The 21749-nt window shown below is 41.2% G+C and overlaps 4 protein-coding genes and 1 long non-coding RNA gene across 9 annotated transcripts; 2 read left to right on the top strand and 3 right to left on the bottom strand.

Annotated features, from left to right (window-relative positions):
• Positions 1 to 9: 9 nt before the first annotated feature.
• LOC119022288 lies at positions 10 to 9911 on the top strand. The gene is made up of 5 exons (XR_005075879.1): positions 10 to 238; positions 1093 to 1332; positions 1603 to 1730; positions 8891 to 9112; positions 9777 to 9911. It is a non-coding gene; the product is annotated as an uncharacterized LOC119022288 (long non-coding RNA).
• si:dkey-183p4.10 (midasin) lies at positions 964 to 4345 on the bottom strand. Of its 3 annotated transcripts, none has more exons than XM_037102972.1 (7): positions 4323 to 4345; positions 3952 to 4136; positions 2202 to 3833; positions 2053 to 2119; positions 1876 to 1945; positions 1345 to 1464; positions 964 to 1249 (listed from the first exon to the last, which is right to left on the bottom strand). In XM_037102972.1, the coding sequence occupies exons 2-7, from the start codon at positions 3992 to 3994 to the stop codon at positions 1133 to 1135; spliced, it is 2049 nt and encodes a 682-aa protein (XP_036958867.1). In that variant the 5' UTR covers positions 3995 to 4136; positions 4323 to 4345; the 3' UTR covers positions 964 to 1132. The 3 variants fall into 3 exon arrangements, with proteins under 3 accessions (XP_036958867.1, XP_036958868.1, XP_036958869.1); XM_037102973.1 differs by having other exon boundaries at positions 1876 to 1942; XM_037102974.1 differs by lacking the exon at positions 4323 to 4345 and having other exon boundaries at positions 2202 to 3483; positions 3520 to 3833.
• On the bottom strand, positions 4341 to 8533 carry dnase1l1l (deoxyribonuclease I-like 1-like). Its single transcript, XM_037102984.1, has 8 exons — positions 7344 to 8533; positions 7172 to 7260; positions 6995 to 7081; positions 6776 to 6897; positions 6228 to 6340; positions 5956 to 6113; positions 5770 to 5866; positions 4341 to 4683 (listed from the first exon to the last, which is right to left on the bottom strand). Exons 1-8 carry the CDS (start codon positions 7482 to 7484, stop codon positions 4603 to 4605), a joined length of 888 nt encoding a protein of 295 aa, XP_036958879.1. The 5' UTR covers positions 7485 to 8533; the 3' UTR covers positions 4341 to 4602.
• Positions 9233 to 16776, bottom strand: LOC119022283 (TRAF3-interacting JNK-activating modulator). 2 transcript variants are annotated; one of them, XM_037102975.1, is made up of 14 exons: positions 16619 to 16776; positions 15277 to 15848; positions 15058 to 15175; positions 14830 to 14947; positions 14691 to 14718; positions 14567 to 14596; positions 12812 to 12907; positions 11996 to 12067; positions 11643 to 11783; positions 11390 to 11527; positions 11176 to 11311; positions 10937 to 11082; positions 10156 to 10272; positions 9233 to 9890 (listed from the first exon to the last, which is right to left on the bottom strand). In XM_037102975.1, exons 2-14 carry the CDS (start codon positions 15691 to 15693, stop codon positions 9690 to 9692), a joined length of 1758 nt encoding a protein of 585 aa, XP_036958870.1. In that variant the 5' UTR covers positions 15694 to 15848; positions 16619 to 16776; the 3' UTR covers positions 9233 to 9689. The 2 variants fall into 2 exon arrangements, with proteins under 2 accessions (XP_036958870.1, XP_036958871.1); XM_037102976.1 differs by having other exon boundaries at positions 16623 to 16759.
• On the top strand, positions 15151 to 21623 carry atp5pb (ATP synthase peripheral stalk-membrane subunit b). Of its 2 annotated transcripts, none has more exons than XM_037102982.1 (8): positions 15151 to 15218; positions 17377 to 17510; positions 18348 to 18384; positions 18508 to 18653; positions 19329 to 19492; positions 19768 to 19893; positions 20439 to 20618; positions 21370 to 21623. In XM_037102982.1, the coding sequence occupies exons 1-8, from the start codon at positions 15166 to 15168 to the stop codon at positions 21439 to 21441; spliced, it is 912 nt and encodes a 303-aa protein (XP_036958877.1). In that variant the 5' UTR covers positions 15151 to 15165; the 3' UTR covers positions 21442 to 21623. The 2 variants fall into 2 exon arrangements, with proteins under 2 accessions (XP_036958877.1, XP_036958876.1); XM_037102981.1 differs by having other exon boundaries at positions 17374 to 17510.
• The last annotated feature ends 126 nt before the right edge of the window (positions 21624 to 21749 follow it).

The raw sequence follows: 21749 nt of genomic DNA, 5'->3' as shown, positions 1-21749 counted from the left end.
ATCATTTCCGCTTCCGCCTTCCAAATACAGCTTTTTATTTTGCATTTCTAGAATTAGCAGCGCCATCAGCAGGACAGTGATATTAATGGTTAACGGCTGATCTTACACTCGAGTGAGAGTAGTAAGTTAGACTAGGGAATCTGTTCAAAGTGCTGTATCGTAAACAACTGGACTTTTGCTGAGGAAGTAGAAATACTCAACCGCAAGTAGACCAGACTGCCTTCACAGTAGCACTTGTGTAAGTACAAACTCACTATGCTCACATTTATGAGTGTAATATTGTTTTTAGTTTTTTAGAGTATTAAGATTTTACTCTTTTACTGGTGAATAAATATGTAGCAAAATGTATGTACCTGGTCTACAGGCAACACATTTTAACCACTTTTTAGCAGTTTAACCAGTATTGTAAGAAGTATCCAAAAGTCTTACTTGAGTGAAAGTAAAGATACTGTGTTAAAATGTAACTTTGGTAAGAGTTAAAGTCACCCACAGGAATAGTAACGTTACTTAAAGTGCTAACGTATCTGACATTAAATGTACTTTGGCATCAAAAACACAAGTAAAAGTAAATTATACACTATTTACATGTTTGTTGTTCATTGGCCTGGCTAATCATAGTATCCAATAATCAGCGTCCTATCTACAGTCTATATCATCTATAAAGTAATTAAAGTAATACATATTTAATGGATTGATTTTGAATTTTGAATTGAATTTAAATATTTGCATTTTAAGAGAAGTGTAGTGGAAGTATAAAGTAGTAGGATGTAGTACCCCAAAATTGCACTTGAGTACAGTACTTGACAGAGAATGTGCACACACCTTCAATTACATTTAGGCCTATTTCAGCCTTTTCTTTTCATTTTGCATGTTTTTGTTTTGTTTTGTTTTGTTTTGTTTTTACAAAAGCATGATCACAATCATGACTCATCAATGTTTTAAACAAATATATCAACATCATTGTAAACAAAGATATATATTTATTAAGCACAAAATTGCATATTACAGTTAACAATACACACAGTTGAATGTCCAGCACTTTACACTGCTTTTTTACACTACAATACTGTCATTTTGAATTTGTCTTTTAAGCAAGTGAACACAGTTTTAAGGACTGAAGTAAGGTTTTGCCCTAAAAGAATGAGGCTTGGCTGAGCCAGCCTGCTTGGTCTGTGGCCAACCAGAACATCAGCAGTCCCGTCACCACCACCACACACATCTTCAGTGTCAGCTTCAGCATGTCGAGACACTGCAGGAGCAAAGGACAGGACAGAGACGTCACGTTTGCCAAACAATTAAAGGGACACATGAACAAGTAATGAGTAAAGGCAAGTAAGTACACACTTTGTGATTCCTGGTAATTTTGTGTGTGTCACTGAGATCTGGCACATTCTCTGGTAGCTGAAGATCTGGAGGATCACAAACAGGATTCATTTGTGTGGTGGCATCAGGCTCCCTCAACTCCTGGGCAAAGAAAAGCAATTAATTTATTGTGTTTGTTCATTAGGATGCATGTGTGTTCCCCAGCCCAGTTGCCAGATTAAAATGTTGCCATTTTACATTTGAGCGACAGATAATAAGAGCTGGCTTTTATCTTGCAAGGTGCGATTATGGCTGGATGAGATGGCTGCCAAAGTGGAGTCCAGTGGTCAAGATGGCGTAACAACACGTGCGAGCATGAAATCTCTGAATAATTTTTTACAAGACACCTCAAGCAGCAACAAAGTCAGGTATTTTACAGCAAAATGTTCTTTTCCCAACCCAAACCTAGTCTTTTTATGTACCCAACCAGCCCTTAAGCATAAGGAACAACATATCCACCGTTTGCAGAAACATAAAATGGCAACGTTTACACTTATGTGTCTGCATGCAAACCTCAGATGTTTCTGCAGAGCTCGGATCCTCCTCCCCGTCTGTGGAGCTGCTCAGTGAATCTCTGTCGCTGCTGAGAAAAGGAGGAAGCAGACAGAGTTGTTATGTTTGGATCCATCGCAGCTCAGGTTATAGCCACTGTTCAAGAAAAACAAAAGGCGCGATACACATTCTGCTCACCTGTCAGTTTCATAGCGAATGACTTGAGACAGTGGATCTGCACAAAACTGAACTCTGGTCTGCCTTCCTATGAAGAAACAGAAATGGAGATGGATTAATTGTGGCTGCATACAGCACTGTTAAAGATGATAACCCTCTCAGTCACTCACCCTCTCTTCCGTTCTCCCCATCGCTGTCGTCATAGAACTCGTAGAAAGCCTTGATCCTCTCCTGCTCTTGCTCCCAGTTCCTTTCGTCTTCGTACTCGTCGTCTCCCAGCTGTCCCAGCTCGGAGGCCCCAAAGGCTTCCAGTTCGGTGTTGAAGAAGAAGCCATCATCCAGGGATCCCTGGTTGGAGGGGCTTGTGGCTATTGTGTCCCCTCTCTGTACCGCTGCGTAGGTGTTTTTTTCGTCTTCTCCAGGACGCGGAGTAACATGTGAAAGCAGTGTTTCCGCTTTGTCTGGATCCTCTGTGGTTAGCGGCTCTTCAGAGAGAAGGGTATCAGTTGTTGACATGTCGAGATTCCAGTTTATATCAAAGGCTGCGCTGTCCTCAGCTGTGCTCCACCTGGCGAACACATCACTGATCTCATCCTCCTCCAGTGGGTTGTTGTTTCCCAGACCTCGTGGACACACATTCTCTAAGGGTTCTTCGTCGCTCTTCTTTCCTTGGACCTCATCCTCCTCACTGGAGCTGTAGGAATCACTCTCACTTGTGTCCTCACTTGTCAACGTGTGCTCGACGATCTCGGTTTTCCCTCTGAACCTGTCAGCGTCCACCTCTAAATCTATGCTGTACAGATACTCCTCTCCCGCTTCGTCATCGGTGTCCTCCTGCTTTGGAACCGACGGGTGATCTTGATTCTTCCCTCCATCCTCCACATACTCACAAGAAGAAAAGTCAGAGGGGTAGTCTGCAAAGCTCTCGCCGGCCTCTTGGTGCTCCTCCCCAGAGAAATCCTTCATTTTCTCTGCAAACTCCTCGCTGTCAACTTCAGCGATGAGATCCTGCAGGTTTTGATCTGAAATTTCTGGAAACTCCGGACTGGCTTTCGTCGGAGCGTCCCGCTGAGGACTTTCAACCTCCTGCTCGAGAACGTTTTCTTCTCGTTCGATTTTCATGCCCTCACGCTCAGAGTCGGACGAGTCCTCTTCCTTTTCTTCTTCCCTCTCTCGCTCGTCCTCTTCAATTCCGTCACCTTTTGTCATCATCTCACTGCCACGTTCGGGGACACGCTCAAAATAGGACTCCTCCTCATCACTCTCGCTCTCACCTTGCTCCTCGTTTCTAACTTGAGTGTGTTCGGCACCCTCTGGGGCCAGAGGTTGTCCCTCTGCAAAGATCCTGTCCTCTTTATTACCACTGTAGTACTCGGCGGCGCAGTGGACCGACTCCAACAATTCCCCTGGTTTCTCTCCTGTTCCCGTGTCCTCCTCCTCCTCCTCCTCCTCCTCCTCCTCCTCCTCCTCCTCCTCCTCCTCCTCCTCTCCAGAGGCAGAACCTTCCTGTTCAGAATCTCCATCTGAGCTTGTATAATCTTCCTCTGGTATTTTGAACTCACCGCCTCGAAAGTCCTCCTCATCAGACGGCTCGTCATCTACATTTTTAGACATGTATGTGTCTTTAGTTTCCATGCTAGGCAAAACTGCAGTTTGAGCACTTGCTTCCTGGTGCAGAGCCTCGTCTTCCTTTGTTGGTAAATCTTTAAGAGAGAGGTCTACTTTGTCCTCCTCAAGGTCTTCATCAAAATTCAAATTCTCGAAATCCAAATCTCCATCCGGGAATGACGGAACAGTTGTTTCTGCAACAGCATCAGCATTTGAAATTTAAATACTTTTGTAAATGTTTGTTGTTGTTTTTTTTTTTTTTTCAAAAAAAGTAAAAAAAACAAAACAAACAAAAACAAAACAAGTTCTTACCTGAAAATGCATCAGTGAGTAGATCAGACAAAGTTTGTTCCATCTTTGCGAACAATACAGACAACAGCTTGTAAAGTTAGAGCTATATCAAGGCAGACTTGAATGCATTGCCACAGAAGATGTCTCGGTTCAGAAAGGAAGAGAGCACAGAGTACCTCTCATCTGTTGTCGCTGCGAGTGGCTTCCTGTCAAACAGACGGTGCATAAATTACACATTACAACTAAAAACATTTCGTTACATAAGTGACTAAAGACGTCCGCATGACTCGAGCTAGCCGTAAAACTGAAGATGGTCAAATGGAGGTGTTCAAAATGCGTCTCTAAAAGCAGAAATCTGAAAAGACATGTTTTGTGTTGCTGCAGGAACTTACCTCCATGAGCTCATGAAATGATGTCAACTTTGATGCGGTTTTGGTTTCAGCTGCACAAAAAAAAAAAAAAAAAAACCTCCCGCAGTAGAGCACGCAGTTCCTTCGCGCTGAAACAACTCGCGTTTATTGGTGTTTGAGTGCAGTGGCGCCAGTATAAAAGAACACTTGCTATGAGATAATGTCCTGTTGGGTAATGTGATTTATTTTAACAGCTAAAATCAAATAAGACTACAGTTAAAATCAAGACGCCCGTGTTTGATGATGGTGGTCCTGAGGGGTCTTACAGCTCATTGCGGAGGAGGTAGCGGTGATTGGGCTTCAGGTCAACTTCCACAGGAAAGTGATCACTCACCTCAAGAGCCTGAGGAGCCGTCAAAAGAACCAGATGAATGTTCAGTTTAAAGGGAGAAAACACAGATGAGAAAAAGCTTTTTCTCCATTCACTGGTGAATTTTGAGATGTCTTCTTTCAGATTAGTGAGAAAAAAAACACCCAAAATACACATTGAGGTTCATTTTTAGTTCAGATTTTTGTTCTGGACATTTCAGAAAATATAAATACAAAATAATTCTTTAAATGCAAGTAAACAACAGGGGACATTTTATATATATTAATTATTTTTTACAATAATAACCATTTTCTGGTTAAAAATGTTCTACAAGACATCATTAAAGGAATAGTTCACCTAAACATTTAAAAACAGTCATTGTCTACTATGCAGGTGGAAAGTCAGATGAAGTTTCAGTGCCCACAAAACGTTCCTGGAGCTTCACAGCAGAACAGTGTCGCAGCATTCTCCTAAAAAACGGAACTAGATAGGCACTTGTTATAAAACTATTTTACAAAAACGGACAAAAACGTCTCCATACAGCTCATCCGGTGCAATCCACGTCTCTGGAAGCTCAGAGAATAGTAATATGTCATTTAATAAAAATGTCATTAACACCCTCAACATGCAGCCGAGCTTGAGGACCCACTTCAGATCGGATGTATGCTGATGTTTTTAGCTTAGCAGCTACAGTGAAGAGTCCCCATCTACTTCAGTTGTTTAGGAGAACACTGCAACACTGTTTTGCTGTCAACCTTCAGAAAAATGTTCTGTTGACTATTAAAGTTCTCCTGACTTACCATCAGCATGGGAGTGAGTAGAAAACGACAGAATTTTCATTAACCACGAACTATTCTATGATTTTTTTTTTTCTCATAATCTCAAAGATATCTCAAGAGATATCTAAAATTCCCTCTGTTGAATCTTTTGAGTTTTATATGTCAACAAAATCAAACAGCAGTTGTGAACCTGGTTTTTTCCATCGTTCAGATGTCTGGCCATGAAACGTATGCAAATTAGCACACAGTTTAATGAGACAGTGTCTTGTTTGCATATTCAAACACCTAAGAGTGAAAAATTCCCCAGTGGCCTGTCGTCCTTTGTGTGTGAAGTGTTCACCTCCTCCTCTGTTAGATGGAAGTTCTCTTTAAAGTTGAACGGTTGAGCTGAACCTGGCTCTATGCAGGAGATAATCTCACGTCCATGGACGATGATCCTGTTTGACAATGTATGAAATCACTTATATCAATCATATCGTGTTATTACAGAGAGTGTAAATGTGGAGTGATAGTTGAGGGCTCTGACCTGTCGTAGGCGCAGTGTGTCTTCTCACGGACAGTGGTGTCTTGCTCGTCTCCAATCAGCCACTGAAACTTGGGGTCGCTCCTCAGGCGCACGGCCCTCCAGCCCTTGATGGTGACGTAGCTGCAGGCGGCGTTCAGGTCGCCCAAGATCATCACATTCTGGGCGAAGCAAAAAGGGGAGTCTGGCGGATCAGAACTATTCACGGTTTCCCGTCAGAATGTGAAACCACCATGAGATAAATGACCCGAATGAGTAAGAACGGTTGAACCTACGTCAGTCTTCCACTTCTTGTGAATCCCCTTGAAGACGGCGTACAGTTGGTCGATCTCCTTCATGGCATTTCTGGGACAGGTGTGCTGCCCGATCAGGACAAAATCCTTCACCACTGCAACGAAAAACAAGAATGTATGACACATCCGAAAGTAATGTGTTTGCATGCAGACTACTCTTTTCCTGTTGTTGGAAGATAGAGAAGCCTGATTGTTCTAATCTAGGCACATCTGTAGTGATATCCAGGTTTCTGATTGTCTGTGCAAATGTCACCCTCAGGTTCAATTTCCTTCTTACTTGTGATGAACCCAGCTCTGTTTCTGGCTGCCTCATCTCTGCAGTGTTTACCATTCTGCTTGGTTTAGCTTTTTCATCTGATCATCATGTTTTTTTCAGTTTGGAGAAAGTCCTTATTTACTAAAGAACTGATGGGAAGAACTACAGTAAATGAGTTTCGGTGTCTATCCAAAGTCTTTTAGTGGGATCTAAACTGTGTGTACTGATGTTTCATTTCTCCTCCTGTTTGATGCCTCGTGATGTTTCACCGTACATGTCGTGGGGGAGTGAAAACGAATGATGAAAGGCTCTCTGGAGAAAACATCTGTGTCGTTGGTCCCTTCGATCTTTTGTTTAGGGTACTGATAGTGCTCTTTGACCCTCAGCACATTGCTCCTGGAGAGGGCGAGAGAGGAAAAAGGCGACATTAATCTAAGGATGTCATGTGAGTCTGAGCGTTAACAGCAAAGGGCTCACATTTGATTTAAGCCACCTGTAAATGTAGACGTATTGCTCCTTGTAGGTTTTCCTTCCGAGCCTTTCACTCTCCACGTAGGAGTACGAGTTGGATTGGTCATATCTGCTGACAAAGGATAGAAGTTTAAATGTTGTTTTATTCCACTGGAGATTTGCCAGATCCTTCAAAATTGGAACCCATGAGAGCCTTCACCTGTTCAGATCCTTCACCAAAGCTCGTATTGCTTCCCCTTTAGAGTCACGGACCTCCTGAATCAGACACAAGTCGCACCGAGAGAGAATCTTGGGGGCGAAACAAGAAACAAGATCCGTGTGGTATCATGTGGACGTTGCTCTACTTGTTGCGTTCACAGACAGAAAAGTACCTTCAGCAGAATCCCCATGACCTTCTTGTTGTTCGCCTTCGATTCCCCAAAGCTCTGAACGTTGAAAGCGCAGATCTTCAGGGCAGCTGTGACGTTCAAGACACACAGCCCGACAGCAAACAGCAGAACTGCAGTCCTCATCTTTGCGAAGGATCACCACCCTGTAACGAGAAGGAGAGTTTGGCAAGATCCTCTCTGTCAAGTTGTGAAACACCGGTAAAGAAAAACAAACCCTGCACTCCTCCTACCTTGACCGTCAGTTTCACCAGGAGACTGACCCCGGCCCAGCAAAGATCCATCTCTTCAATGACCTGCCGTGTATTTGGGGAACATGCAGGTAAACGTGGGTGAAAGACAGGAGCTGCAGATCTGTGTGCTGGATGTGCTGCGTCAGCGCATGTTGAGAATGGAGCTTTATCTGGAACAGTTAAAATAAGCACTGAATACAATGAACAATAGCATCCCCGCTCAGTGCAGCTCTGAGTGGGGTTTTGTCTCTAAGTTTTGAGTGCAATCGGACAATGGATGGGTCATGTCTGTCACTTTCAAGAACATTTGTGTATCGTTCTGCCATTTGAGCATCGGCACGAGCAGCTGGCAGTTACCACAGAGCGCCGTCACCTCGCTGAGAGCTGGTGTTAACTGAGGCGTCACATAAAATGATTTTATCTCAGACTACAAAATCATCTTATTGGTGTTTATTTTGCTTATGTAATGTTGGTAGACATCAAGTTTTCTGTCACGAGCTTCATTATCGAGTACAAGACGAGCTGAAAATGGTAATAAAGTGGTACTGAAAACAAACCAGCAGCAGTTTGTCTGACTCGATTGTTATCTGGCAAATGTTGACATGCACTGTAATAACCTGCCTCAACTAACAGATTATCTTACTGTTTTTTGTGTTGTAAAATGTGTCAATCTCTCAGAGGATGTGATGCTTTTCTAAGACAAAGCCTCATATAAGCGAACAGAAACTAAAAATAAAGGATGCATCAGACTTCTTTATTTAAACTGCACAGTTCTCCTCACCAGTTCATTAGTGTTTCAGGTATCAATCAATATGGAGACACTTTACAAAAGTGTATCCTGTTAAGGTTCAAAAACAGAAATGATGTTGTGCTTTATTTGAATGTGATGAAGTGCATTTATTGATTTCAGCACTTCTCTTGAATATTTCTGTTTCCTGCTACTTTTTTCCCCTCCTGTACTTTTCAGAGACAGATAGTGAAATCAGTACTAAATTCAGTACATTTATTTGACAGCCTTTTTAAAAAAAATACTGAAACATATGATGAAATCTTTCAGTATGTTGTGTTGTTTAAGATTAAACAGTTGTAGTAGTTCCAATGTGCTCCAGCTCAACCAGATACAAAATTGAAATGCTGTTTGTGGATAAATGTATGTACATTTATCAATCGGTAATGATCGTACAACATTGTTTTATATCAATGTCGAACTTTGACAACTTTGTTTATTTACGTTTAATTGAATATAATGTTTAATGATTGTGAATGCACTTAGATAACTGTTAACAGTCCCGTTTGTAGGACTTAGAAGCATCAAGCAGTGTTGTTGTGGATTGCAACCAACCGAACACCCCTCGCCTCCACCCTTGGCTGTCGAAAATATAAGAAGCATGGAAGACCCTCTTTCGCTGTAGAAACATGGTGGTGCAACATGGCCGACCTCGTGAGAGAAGACCTGCTCCTTGCACATGAAAGGCTCATTTATACACATCAGAGAAACTGACTTCACTATGGAGATCTCAGGTATTTTACACTAAACTGAACCCAAAGCTCAAAGAGACCAAGACTATAACCAGTGACACTTTCATTTCAACTGTCTTAGCAAGAATTAAAATGTTTTTCAAGAAAACTCGACAAACAGTATGATGTGTCAAAATAACAATATTTATTTATTTATTATAATATAAAACACTAATGGCTCCTCTATTGAGTGTTTAACTGCCACAGTAAACAACGCCCAAATAGCTCATAGCACTGATACACATTCCATTACAACAGCTGGAAATACTACTGTCAAGTTTTGTCTTTAATAATTTGAGGTGATGCTTTTGACTAAAAATGCTGTTTACAGTACAAAGGATACTTCCTTTTTTCTACTTCTGACTGTTTTTTATTATCATCAAATCACATTGTCTGAAGATTTCATCAACATCAGCCAACGTGTGAGCTGATAGAGCTTTTACACTTGAAGTAAACTTTCTGCAAACATCCCACACTTCAAACACAACGTTAACTTACATCACACACACATTCTAGAGTTCCAATTTCTAAAACTGTATGAAATGCAAATCTAACACAACATAAATAATACTCCTGATTGTCATATTGGTCTAAAACAGCCTGAATGTAGAGGAGAGGCCATTTCCATGAGATAGTCTTTGATGCGTGTCTCTATGTCTGAGTACAGGTCTTCAGCTTGCTCCCTGAAAGGAGGATACCACAGCCACAACATGGCAACCTGCGCCACGACGAGGAGGAGAAGGAAGAACATCCACACCTTCCACCAGGAGCAACATGGAGTCTGAACAAAGAGGAGAGAGATGTCTCATTATGCAGCTGCTGCAGTATGAGCAGCGAGTCAGAGTGCTTATTCATGACGTTCTGAGCTGATGATCACTGCAGCAAGATGTCATAAAGGCTGAAAACAGAAAGGTACAAAAAGTGCAAAACAGTTCACAACAACATAAGGGCACCTCGAATACCTTGAATAGTGGAAGGTCATTTAGATTCAAATTCCCCGTGCAGAGACGCAGACACACACACACACACACACACACACAGCTCACCGGTCTTCGCTGACGATGGCCGACTTGCCGGAGCTCTTCCCTGCACTGCGACAGCCGGGCCTGGCTGGACTGGCACTCCTGCTCCATGGCATGCAACTCTGTCTGCAACTCCTCGCACTACGCACGCACGCACACACGCACACACACACACGCACACACACACAAGTGTGTGAAACCTTATTTTACCGCAACCCATTCAAAATCCATTTCAACTGATGTTTATCTGTAGACATGCATTTTTTTAAAGGTGTGTGTAAAGTCAGATGTGGTAAAATGTCCATTTATGACTAAAATGATGTTCATAAATAAGGGCAGGAAATATTAAAAGCATCATTAAGAATATTTCTGTATCATATCTGATACTCAATTAAAATACATTTGCAAAGACAGAAAGTTAAAGTTGCATTAAATCAAAATGTCAGAAATTGTGAAAAATATCAAACAGTATTTCTGAATCTTAAGGTCCTCAAATGTCTTGATTTGTCCACAACAATTTAACACATTTAACCGACTGTTGTTGAAGAGAAAAGAAACCAGAAAATATTCACATCTGAGAAGAGAACATTGAATTTTTGTTTTTCTTAGATTAAGGGCTAAAGGAAAATAGTTGGTAATTAATTTAACAGCTGACAATTGATTGATTAATCACTGCAACTCTAATCATCTTTGACTCATCTAGTGTGGATGTATGTATGTATTAATTTGTGAAACACATCACTGTAACGATTAAACGTGAAGATGTGAACGTGCCGCAGTGTGCCGTGATAAATCTCCACTCTACCTCTCTCTCTTTGAGTCGGAGTTTCTCCTGAGTGTGACGGAGCTGCTCCTCCACCTGAGAGTCCCTCCTCACCGTCAGCTGTGGCTCTGCCTCCTCTGACACCAGGCGCCCCTGCAGGATGAAGTCCTCGCTCTCATTGCTGCCATCTAGGAAACAGGAAGCAGTCCGACAATTACTTCACACTGAACCTTTACTGATTCAGGGAAGCAAACCATGACTCTCAGGTCTGAGTGTCTTGCCTCTGAGGTGCTGGATTTCCTCTCTTAACATCTGGTTGTCCTCTTCCAGCAGGCAAATGTTGTACTGTAGCTCTTTCTTCTCTTGTGTTAATGACACCACCTCCTCCCTCAGCTCGGCCTCTCCGGCCCGGGACAGCTGTTGCAGGACACATACGTTACAAACATTTTCATTAAAGCTACTGACCATCCAGCACGTTCACAGGCTGCACTGTACCTCCACTTGGCTGTGCAGCTGCTGCAGCTGTTCGTCACTGAGGAGCTGGTTCTCCCTGAGTTGTCCGGAGCTCAGCTTCAGCTCCTTATAAAGCATCTGCCATCTCAGTGCCTCAGCCTTTGCTTTAGCTAGCGCTTCCTGAAGGCAAAAGCATAAAGTCATTTTGACATTAGCTTTTTGGTAAAGAAAAAAAAAATCTGCGATCAAAAAACCCCACACAATTCAGCGTTTGTTCAAAAGCGAGATGTTTCACCTTCATCGTCTCAGCCTTGCTGAGCGCCTCGGATTTTTCCTGTGTGACCTTCTGCAGGGCGACCAGAGCCTTCTCCTCATACGCCAGCTGCTGCTTCTCCATCTGTATCACCAGCTTCTTCACTCCATCCTTGGGAAACTTCTATGAAGGACAAAACACTGCTGAGTTAAAACCTACAAACACTTACAGGGTGAGATGTCAACCAAAACCACGGCGCGTTCACTGCGCTATACCTGCCAGACTGAGTGAAAGTGTAGAGCGGGTTGTTTTTAGATGGAAAAAAAATGTTTGAGTTGTTGCAAAGTAGCAAAAAATAGACTAGATACTTATTTAGCAGCAGCTTTTCTTCTTACCTGCAGACAGACTTGCAGCTGCGCCTCCAGAGCCTTTATCTTGTTTCTCAGCAGGTCCTCACTGCACCGAGCCTGTGTGGGTTAGAGAGGAAATGACTGACTGTCACGCTGTAACCTGCAGATGGAAAATGAATGCATCATGTACCAAAATCTGTGACAGGGTGCTCTTTTACTGCCTGTGCTCACTGGTGCACAGAGGGAACTTGCAGCATGTGTGAGCTACAAGAAAAGATCACAGTGTCCTGCATGTGCGAGTGTGGAAAATAAAACACAAGCTGCCCAGTGACAACATACCTAAGTGAGAAAGAATTTTCACAGGTGAAAAGATTAAGACATTTAAACTTCTAGATCGTCAGCTGTTTGCACCTAAATTTAAAAATACAAACACTGCAAAAACAAAAAAACAAAAAAAAGGAAACACCAATATTTCCCTTTCATTCATTACAACCAGAGAAGCAAAAAAGAAAGCTAATGACGATGCTTAGCACCTTTAACTGCTGCTGTCTACCACGCCCTTCCTGTATAAGAATGGCAGCTTTCACTCGTCCTATGCATTAAAGGCTTGAGCGGAAGCAGGAAGCTTCAAACCACAGGCCTTCCTGATGCAGCAGCTGCCACACACTGCTGTACTCAAGACTGTGACAAGCGACATTTTCGTTTTGTGTCAACCAGGGCACTGAAGCAAAATAAACAGCACCAACACGACCTTATAAAACTAGAATTAATGCATTTGGTATTTGGAAATTATGTTGCAAAACACTCTGGGTGTGTTAGATTTCAGTAAACTGCCCTGTGTTTACAGACGGAGATACTTACTGTCCATATTTTGTTGGATGAGTTCATCAGGTTTGACACGCTCTCCTGGAGGGCTGCCAGCTTCTTCTTCACCGTCTCCTCTCTCCACAGGGCCTCCTGGCAGAAAACAGAAGGAAGGAGAAAGTTAGTTTGATGTAAATAAAGTTCGACAGCCTCTTCTGTTGTGGTTTTATACTCACAGATAAAATGTATGATGCTAATATCAGCTAACACCTCATGCGCAGGGTGGAAATGAAACTATATTTATTTGTGAGTCAAACATTGACAGGAAGTATATTGATTTCACAATATTTGGTGTTTATAGTAGTCCAGAACATGTAAACTAAAATAAGTAAATTTTCATGGAGTCACAAACTTAAACTAATGTCAGCTAATTTATGCTAACATTAGCTACCATAAAACACCACATGATACAGGTCACAATGAACTGGATTATCTGCTAGCTTCTTATCTTAGACGTACAAACAAGGCCAAGTAACAGCCAAAATTGATGATTGTGGTTTCAGGATAAATGGTTAATTGCAGTGTAACATTTACACACTGGAGAGGAGTTGCAGACATACTTCAGTTATGTCAGATTGGCTACTAAACAAAAGCTAGCTAAAGGTGGCAAGCACTAGCCATATTGCTAAGTTACCAAACCAAGTAGTCTCAGACAAACAAAGCAAGACTATCCAATTTGGTCGATAACAGCTTCAAATGACAATTATAAATTATATTATAAACTACTGGTCATAACAAACCAAGTAGCCTCAGACAAGCAAAGCAAAACTATCCAACTAACAGACAAAACATGTCAGTTATGGGAGAATGATGTATGATTAGTTATTAGTGTAACAGTAGCACTTTAGAGAAAAGTGTCAGAGACTAACGTCAGTTACACAACAAAATGTAGCTAACATTTGCTAACTGTGGCTAACATTAGTCACCATACTTGTCACAATGAACCAACTAGCCTCAGACAAGAAGAGGAACACTATCCAACTTTTTCTTAATAACAGGCAGCCATCACCGTTGATGACAATTATTGGGGTAATGATAACTGTTAATTGTAATGAAAAAGTTTGTCTGTTCCAAAACAAAATGTAGCTAATATTTGCTAGCCGTCTTAAGCTAATGGACCAAATATGGTAGTATCTGTATCAGCAGTGTGTTTAACTGGGAAAGGTGAGTTTTATTTAAGTATGAATTGAAGATAACACTTTATAAAACAGCACTTAATTTACAGTGTAATTTCATTGCATGAATCAGGAACCCTACAAATAAAATTATTAGCTGGTCTTACTGGTAGGCTACTTTAACATGGGTACAATTAAAGACAAGATAATGGGGAACAAGGAAGTAAAAATGGCCAATTTCAGATGGAAGGAGAAATTAATTACAGTGTTTTTTTAAATCAGCATGTGCTTTTACAAAGATATTTTGTTTTGACAAAGATCCATAGCCTGTTGGTTTTCCTCTGGCAAAATGTATTTCTTTTTTTCCTCTTACATGTCTGTCTGTTACTTCTTTGTTCACAATAGCGTGATTTTCTTCCACTGTATGTACATTCAAGTACCTGAAATTACTAATTTACATTTTGATTAATTATCTATGAAATCTTGGGCTGTATTTATTTACATTTCTTCTTTCAAGCTCACCTTTCCATATCTGGAAGGGAGAATGGGTTATTTCATCTATCAAAGGTTATAGTGTCAAATAAACAAAAACAAAACTGGGCTTTGGATGGACTCAGATAGGAATTAGTTGGTTTACCTGCAAGCAGTCGGCCAACAGCTGAACATCCTATAATGAGTGAAGAGAATCAGTTTAATTTGGTATTTTTTTTCTTTAAACATGCAAATTGGATATAATACTCCGGTGAATAAAGCAAACTTACAGACTCCTTGACAGTGACCAGTCCAGCCCTGCACAGAAGATAAATATCTCATTATAGAAATATGAAACACTGTCTCTGATTAAACATATGAGATCTGATGTTTTGATTTGGGTTTCAAGGAGATTTTAATTACACTCACTCTGTCTGCACACTGGTCTCACGCACTTTCCTTTTTTGGACAGTCTTTTCTGTTTGGACGGAGACTTTCTGGTGAATCCTTTCTGTCTGGAAGGACGTCGTGATGCTTGTCCTTTGAGCTTTGAGAGGCAGCAAAACAGAAACAAAAACAAACCAACACCATTTTTAGGAAAAAATAGCAAAGATGATGTCTTAAATGTCATGCGACTGAAAAGAAGTTTACCCTTACCTCTATTCTCTCTCCTTTCTGTGCTTTTCATGTGCTGGTTTGAGGAGGTAGTTGCTTGCGTCCTTGCCTGGCCTTTCTCTTGCCTCGTCAGTGGTGCCTGTTCTGACCATGACGAAGCCTGACAAAAGGAGGAGAGACAAGAAAATGCAGGACATGAAAAGGTGAAGCATGGATTTGGTGGAATAACACCAATATTAATATCAAAGGCTGTGTGTTTACCCAGTTGCTGGTGCTCGGGCCATCAGTTACGCTGCTGTGTGGCGTTAAAATCATCACTGGATGTCCATTAGCTGTGGGGGTATTTTGAATATTTGTATAAAATGTCTCTGACTCGCTGGTTGTGCTGCGATGTGCCATTGAAAATAGCGTTGAAAGTTTGGTCTTGGAAAAACGGTTTGTTGACTTTGAACCACTCTGCTCCGGGCTCACTGATCTCCTCTTCAGAAACTCCTGCTGCCTCTTCTTCTTCAGCTCATCCTTTATCAATCTTGTGTTTAACCCCCTCGTAGGGCTGCGACACGAGGTCACGTTGTTACGTCCTCGCAGGTTTTCATGTCTCTCCGCTCTGATTGCCACTATTTGGTCAAAGTCATTCACTGGGTAGAGGTGTATTCCACTGGCGGCCAGGGCAGCCATGACAGTCTGAAGGCCAACAGGTTTGAAGCCTGATGCACGACTGACGGACAGAGAGGTTAGAGAAAAGTTTGTTCGTGGCCAAAAAGTGGCAAAGTGTGAAGGTTGTCGGGTGAGTAGGGGAGGGTCATTTGATGGGAGTGGTGGTAGAGGAGTGGCTGGATCGGAAATGACAGGAGTGGAGAAAAACAGAGCAGACACAGGGGTGAATGATCAGGAGGTGGACTGAGCCTACAGCGACAAAGTATCAGGAAATCATTACTATTTACCCAGATTGATTCAATATACAGTATGAAAACATTGCCATTTACTTACTGTATGGGATGTTACAGGTAGCTGAAAAATATTTTAGTGTTGCAGACGCAAAGGGATGACCAATTTCAGTTCAGTTCAGTTTTCTTTTTCATTTTTCATGTAAAACATTGTAAGTGATTCAAATGTGCTCTCATACTTTTGTGGTAGAAGCATGTCATTCTCACACACTCATCCTGATATTTTATTCTAAAGAGATCTTCACCTGCTGCAACAAAGGAAAATTTAGCAGTTAAAGTTAACGATTGTGCAAAAGTGAGCGAGCCTAACACACAAAAAAGCCAAATGCAAATCCTCAGCGGCATCTTTTACATTTAAGATGCCTTGTGTTGTAGAGACATGCACATTCTTTATAAACCATGCTGGTGAATTGTAGTAAAAGCAGCTACAATAATAGCAGCTCTTTTAACACTAGTATAGTATTTTTAGAAGTGGCAATATTAAATGCAGAAGTAGATGTGCCAGTGGTTGCATTGTTATTGTATTTTGCTATAAAACTCTTTCAACACCAAGTACCAGAGTTATCGGAGTCAGCGTAGGCCTTGGAGGGAAAATGTACAAGATAATGCAAAGACAAAATGTTGCCTAACAAGCAGAAATCCATTAGAGAGCTTACCTACAACGCCATCTCTTTCAGTCAGGAAAAGTCTTCATGAGGGGTTTGAGAGGGATATCTATTTTCTCACCCCTCTGAGGTAGTGTTCCGGGGGTTTTGTCTGTGTTTCACATGTAGCTGTTTCTGTTGAGCATAAGTTTTTACAGGAAGTGAAGAGAACGGTCGCGTCATATGTTCCTCTATCTCAGCAGCCACTCGCACCAAACTGATGCCATACACGGGTGGGCCCCAAGATTATGCACAGACACAGCCTATTCCCCCTGCAGTCTGGGATAAAGCACACTAGTCGGGAGAGAGGGTTGTGCTGTGTGCTGGTGTGTGTGTGGCTGCCTCTTGGAAATTTTAGTGTTTTCATAACAGCAGACTCATTTTTCATTTAAAACGGGTTAACGTGTGGTCTGATGCAGCTGTACGTGACTACACATCTGCAGTCGACAGCCTTATTTGTTTCTGGTGCTGTGTATGCCTGTATGTGTTATTTGCATTGAACTAACTGACAGACCGTGTTAATTTTTTACTTGGTGTCTGATTTAATTAAAATCAATCAATTAACCCCCATCCCCCCAAAAAACGTAATTTAAAAAATCCAAACTGCATTTTAATACCATGTTTAACCTCAAATTCTCTTCATACCTTAAATACTCCAATTAATCCAACAGTTTTAAAGAAGCTGCATCAGCGGACAGCACCATCTAGTGGTCACTTGTTTTATAACTCTAAAAATCGGGCTCTCCTCTACTCTCGCGATGTTTCAGCAGGATATGTCGTGTTTCCGCCATACTTGTGGCTCTTTGCAGAAGGGCACGAAGAGGCCGAAACAAGGGTGCCTGGTGTAGCAAGAACTTGGCACTTCGTCCTACAAACATGCTGTCCAGAATCGTCATTGTCTCAGGTATGCACTTATCTCACTATTGACATGATTATTTAAACTCACTTCTGGTGTAAACCAATTGTCAAGCAGGAGAAACAGAAGTTTAGAGTGAATGTGAAGCTGAAGGGTAAAGTGAAGGCCGCGGATTGAATGAGACAGGCTAATGCTAGCTATTGATAGCTACAAGCAAAGTATGATCCCTAAAGATGTATCTAGTTTATCTCTCATAGATTTGTTTTAACACTAAATGATAGTGCTCTTGTCTAGGTTGCCTATTCTGTATTTGTAGCAGACATAACTTTGAGTGCGTTACAACTAAGTTAACATGACAGCAGCTAACGGTGGCAAACCAAAGCTACTTAGCTAGCGTTACCTCTGCACGCCTGCAAGTGTCACCTTTTGACAGCTAGCTGTGGTACGTTTTGTGCCCTTTATGCTTCAACTAAGTTAAAACATCTAAATGCACGTAATCCAACAGTGTGTTTTATTATTTATTTTTATGATTTCACAAGTTGCTCATTCAAAGCCAGTTGAATTGCTACCAGATATTCAGCTGATATCATGCTGTCATCAGGACATACTGTACCTGGACTTTTGTTGACTTTTGGCATTTATTTTAGCTAAGTTATTTACATTATATAAATATGTATATTAGTTTATTGGTTAAACGTGGCTATCCAACTGTTGTGCAGTAAATCCTACCTTTTATGAAGGTTATAGTGGTCAGCATATGCTAAAGCCGTCTGAGAGAGGTGTGATTAGTCAAGAAAGCCACCAACAGATTAAACATACTCAAATGAATAAAAACAAGCATTAGTTGCAGCCCTGATTTAATGTCATTCTTTGTTCTGTTTGCAGCCAATGCCCTGAAAGGCAGCGGCCCCCTTGGAGCTGGGTATGTGTCTCTTCAAGTAATTTTTGTTGGATGTATTTGCAGTTGATATGTTTAAGTAACAACAACTATACATCTGCTGACAATTGGCCCTCAAAAAGGTTTTTAAAATGTTGTCTCCCACAGGCTGGTCCAGGCATCTCGCTCCCTGCACACAACATCCCAGAGTCTGGCCCCAGTGCCCCCTCTGCCAGAGAAGGGTGGAAAAGTCCGTCATGGCATCTTCCCAGAGGAGATTTTCCAGCTCCTTTACCCCAAAACTGGAGTCACAGGTGATTGACCAGATGCAAGACTTAACATATGGTCATATAATTTTGTTGCGAAAAGACAATCTCCTAAGTACAAATTTATCCATTCACTCTCATGAAATGGTGAACAGCAATTTTACCTTTACATGCAACTTGCAACACGGTACAGTCAGACTTCTGTCCTTAGTTTATCTATGCAGCATCATACAACAAATTGAGATCATGTCAACTAAAAGTTTTAGAAGTTTATTTGTATAGCCAAATTTTTTAACAGCCAGTGTTTGACAAAAAAAGAGAAATAACCCCTTTTGTCATGCTTGTATGCATGCCAGCATGCTTTTCAATTCGTCACATACATCATGGTGTGTCATGAAAGTATAAACTAACCCGAGAACAAGCATTTGACAGAATGACAGACACAGCCATGACAAATGAAAGCACACACAACTACTGTGTTCTTTGCACCCCCAAAATGTTGAGCTAAGGCTGCACCAGATATAGGAGCAAGAGGGTCAAAGTTCAAGATATACTGTAATGGGGATGTAGTATATCCCAATTGTATGAATACCGCAGGCAGTATGTGCTTTTTAAGGGCAGCTGCAGTATGTACTGAAAGTAAAAAGAATGTGTGATTCGAAGTGAACCCATAATGTCCTTAATGAAGAAAAACTTCTATTTTTTTTTTCCTGCTCTCACTAGGACCCTACATGCTGGGCACTGGCCTTATCCTCTACATGCTCTCCAAGGAAATCTACATCATCAACCACGAGACCTTTGCTGCTCTCTCCATGGGCGCCATCATCATCTATGGTACCAAGAAATTTGGTCCAAGTGTTGCAGCTTTTGCTGACAAGCTGAACGAGGTAAGCTGGCAACCAAATGGATATGTGTTCATCTTTTTTGTGGTTAATCATAGGATACATAAAAATATTTCATATTGCAGTGTGTGGATGCTTATTACTGTTATAATCTCTCTTAAAAATGCATTCAACCGATTTTATTGCACTGTTTAAAGTAAGACAGATGATTTGTGTACAAGCTGCAGGCTTTCAGTCAAAAGTCAGTGGTCTTGTCTTTTTCGCACAACCTTTGAGCACATCTTTGACTCTGTTGTGTTTGTTTGTGTGTGTGTTTGCAGGATAAAGTTGCCAAGGCTCAGGAGGTGAAGGACGCCGCTATGGCCAGCCTGGCTCAGGCTGTTGAGGATGAAAAGAAGGAACAGTGGAGAGTAGAGGGACGATCAATGATCTTTGATGCTAAGAGGGTAAGCAGTAATTTTGATAACCAATATCTTCACTGTTTGTAATGCCCTACTTCAATATTCAAACAGCAGTTTATATTTAAAGCTGGTAGTTGCCCAGCACTCCTTTTACCTTGAGCTCATGGAGCTAAAGAAGGATCATTATGTACATGTGAACATTATCAGCCTCTGCTGGCGACAAGTACAAATTGCAATAACATCACAGAGTGGCCAAAAAACCTTGCCATGGTTATGATGAATAAATTAATTTTTTGGTCTATAAAAAGATGACTGATCCATGCAACACACCAGCTAGCTTCTTTTTAGAATGTATAGGATATACAGGGTCACCTGAATTCTGGCTGTGTTTAGTATTCAACATCTTTTCATATCGTTTGAATTTCAAAGTATTCTTTGTGTCACTTAAGATGCAACACAGTGTTTAGAGGATGTAAAGAAGGTGTTCAGTCTCTTAAAATACTTACATCTGCCTACAATTTTACAAGAGTAGTTGAGGTTTTTCTACAGAGTGTTTACAAGGACTACAAGCTCTCCTCTTTTTCTCTCAGAACAATGTGGCCATGCTGCTGGAGACCAACTACAGAGAGAGACTACACATGGTGACCAATGAAGTGAAGAGGCGCTTGGACTACCAGATCGCCCTGCAGGACCTCCACCGCAGGATGGAGCAGGAGCACATGATCAAATGGGTGGAGAAGAGCGTCGTCGGCAGCATCACCCCTCAGCAGGTCAGCTGTTCTTCAATCTGGGTGTTAGTTGCAGTTTAAATTTACAACCACTTAGATTCCTGTGTCCAGTCTGAAGAGTTTTCCAGAGATCATGGAGGTAAAAGGAGAAGAGTTCCCATTCTTTTGCTGCGGTCTGTCATGTAAAAGTGAAACATGAAATAATACGTTTGTGTAGCTCACACACTCTCCTGTCAGGCTCGTGGGAGTCTTCAAAATTATTGGTTGGTTAAACTGTTGCAGTGAAACACTTTTAGGGATGACTAACCCTAACAGACCTGACGACACTCTCTTGCCAAGCAACATTACGGCTACAAACCACCCATAAATCAACACATCGCAGGAGCCAGTGTTAAACCAGTACTCTCTCCATATAATATTCCCTAAAACATGAACAATGTAAAACATCTAGTCCTTACAGGACGACCCCACCCTCTCAGAAAACTTCACTTCCTGAACCAAATTCTTACATTTGGACTAATATGGTTTTCTTGGATCAGCTCCTGTTTTAAATGTATGCTTGGCCAATTTTAGATTTAATTTTATATAGTAAAAGTATAAATGGAAAAACAAGAAAAATGGTTGAATAATATAAATTGGTATTTGTTTTGTTTCATTGTTGATTTACTGCCAACAAAAGAGAACCATCATTTAAAAAAACAATGAACTGTTTAACTAGTTGAAAAAGTTAATAGGTTGACGTTTTGAACAAGGTGTTACTAAATATTTGCATGTGTTTGTTTTTGTTTTTCAGGAGAAAGAGAGCATCGCCAAGTGCATCACAGACCTGAAGGCTTTGGCCAAAACTGCTCAAGCTACAGCCTAAACTGTCAAGTCTTCAGAGAAGGCGGCTCTAACCCTCAACTCATTGTCCCAAGACGAGACATTCACTCTTTTCTTAACAGAATAAACTATTTCCTCTTTATTGTCTCTGTCAATATGGTGGGTGTGTACAGTATTTACACGTCAGCTCATGGTTAAATAAATGATTCTCTTATTCAACTTAAATTGGTGTGTTTGTGTTTGTCCACCTTAAGCAATGTTTTTTTCTTTCTTTCAACATTTTTGTTTTGACCTCTTGTTCATTTTCTCCTTGACATTTAGTGTGAATATTTGGACCCTTAGCATCCCAGT

This window comes from Acanthopagrus latus, chromosome 7 (assembly GCF_904848185.1).
Source record: "Acanthopagrus latus isolate v.2019 chromosome 7, fAcaLat1.1, whole genome shotgun sequence".
Lineage (NCBI taxonomy): Eukaryota > Metazoa > Chordata > Actinopteri > Spariformes > Sparidae > Acanthopagrus > Acanthopagrus latus.
This window is presented reverse-complemented; position numbering and strand designations above follow the sequence as displayed.

What these genes read in the sequence shown, in the direction of transcription:
- dnase1l1l (XM_037102984.1), bottom strand. Translation starts at nt 7,484, where the DNA reads ATGAGGACTGCAGTTCTGCTGTTTGCTGTCGGGCTGTGTGTCTTGAAC. An exon ending in ACAAGAAGTGGAAGACTGAC is followed by an intron (nt 6,114 to 6,227) that starts GTAGGTTCAACC and finishes TGCTTCGCCCAG; the next exon opens with AATGTGATGATCTTGGGCGA. An exon ending in ACACACTGCGCCTACGACAG is followed by an intron (nt 5,867 to 5,955) that starts GTCAGAGCCCTC and finishes ATTGTCAAACAG; the next exon opens with GATCATCGTCCATGGACGTG.
- atp5pb (XM_037102981.1), top strand. Translation starts at nt 15,166, where the DNA reads ATGACGAAGCCTGACAAAAGGAGGAGAGACAAGAAAATGCAGGACATG. An exon ending in CAGAATCGTCATTGTCTCAG is followed by an intron (nt 17,511 to 18,347) that starts GTATGCACTTAT and finishes TTCTGTTTGCAG; the next exon opens with CCAATGCCCTGAAAGGCAGC. An exon ending in GCAGCATCACCCCTCAGCAG is followed by an intron (nt 20,619 to 21,369) that starts GTCAGCTGTTCT and finishes TTTGTTTTTCAG; the next exon opens with GAGAAAGAGAGCATCGCCAA.
- LOC119022283 (XM_037102975.1), bottom strand. Translation starts at nt 15,693, where the DNA reads ATGGCTGCCCTGGCCGCCAGTGGAATACACCTCTACCCAGTGAATGAC. An exon ending in TGGTCACTGTCAAGGAGTCT is followed by an intron (nt 14,597 to 14,690) that starts GTAAGTTTGCTT and finishes CACTCATTATAG; the next exon opens with GATGTTCAGCTGTTGGCCGA. An exon ending in GGAAATCCAGCACCTCAGAG is followed by an intron (nt 11,083 to 11,175) that starts GCAAGACACTCA and finishes CCTGTTTCCTAG; the next exon opens with ATGGCAGCAATGAGAGCGAG.
- si:dkey-183p4.10 (XM_037102972.1), bottom strand. Translation starts at nt 3,994, where the DNA reads ATGGAACAAACTTTGTCTGATCTACTCACTGATGCATTTTCAG. An exon ending in TGGGGAGAACGGAAGAGAGG is followed by an intron (nt 2,120 to 2,201) that starts GTGAGTGACTGA and finishes GTTTCTTCATAG; the next exon opens with GAAGGCAGACCAGAGTTCAG. An exon ending in GCTCTGCAGAAACATCTGAG is followed by an intron (nt 1,465 to 1,875) that starts GTTTGCATGCAG and finishes TTCTTTGCCCAG; the next exon opens with GAGTTGAGGGAGCCTGATGC.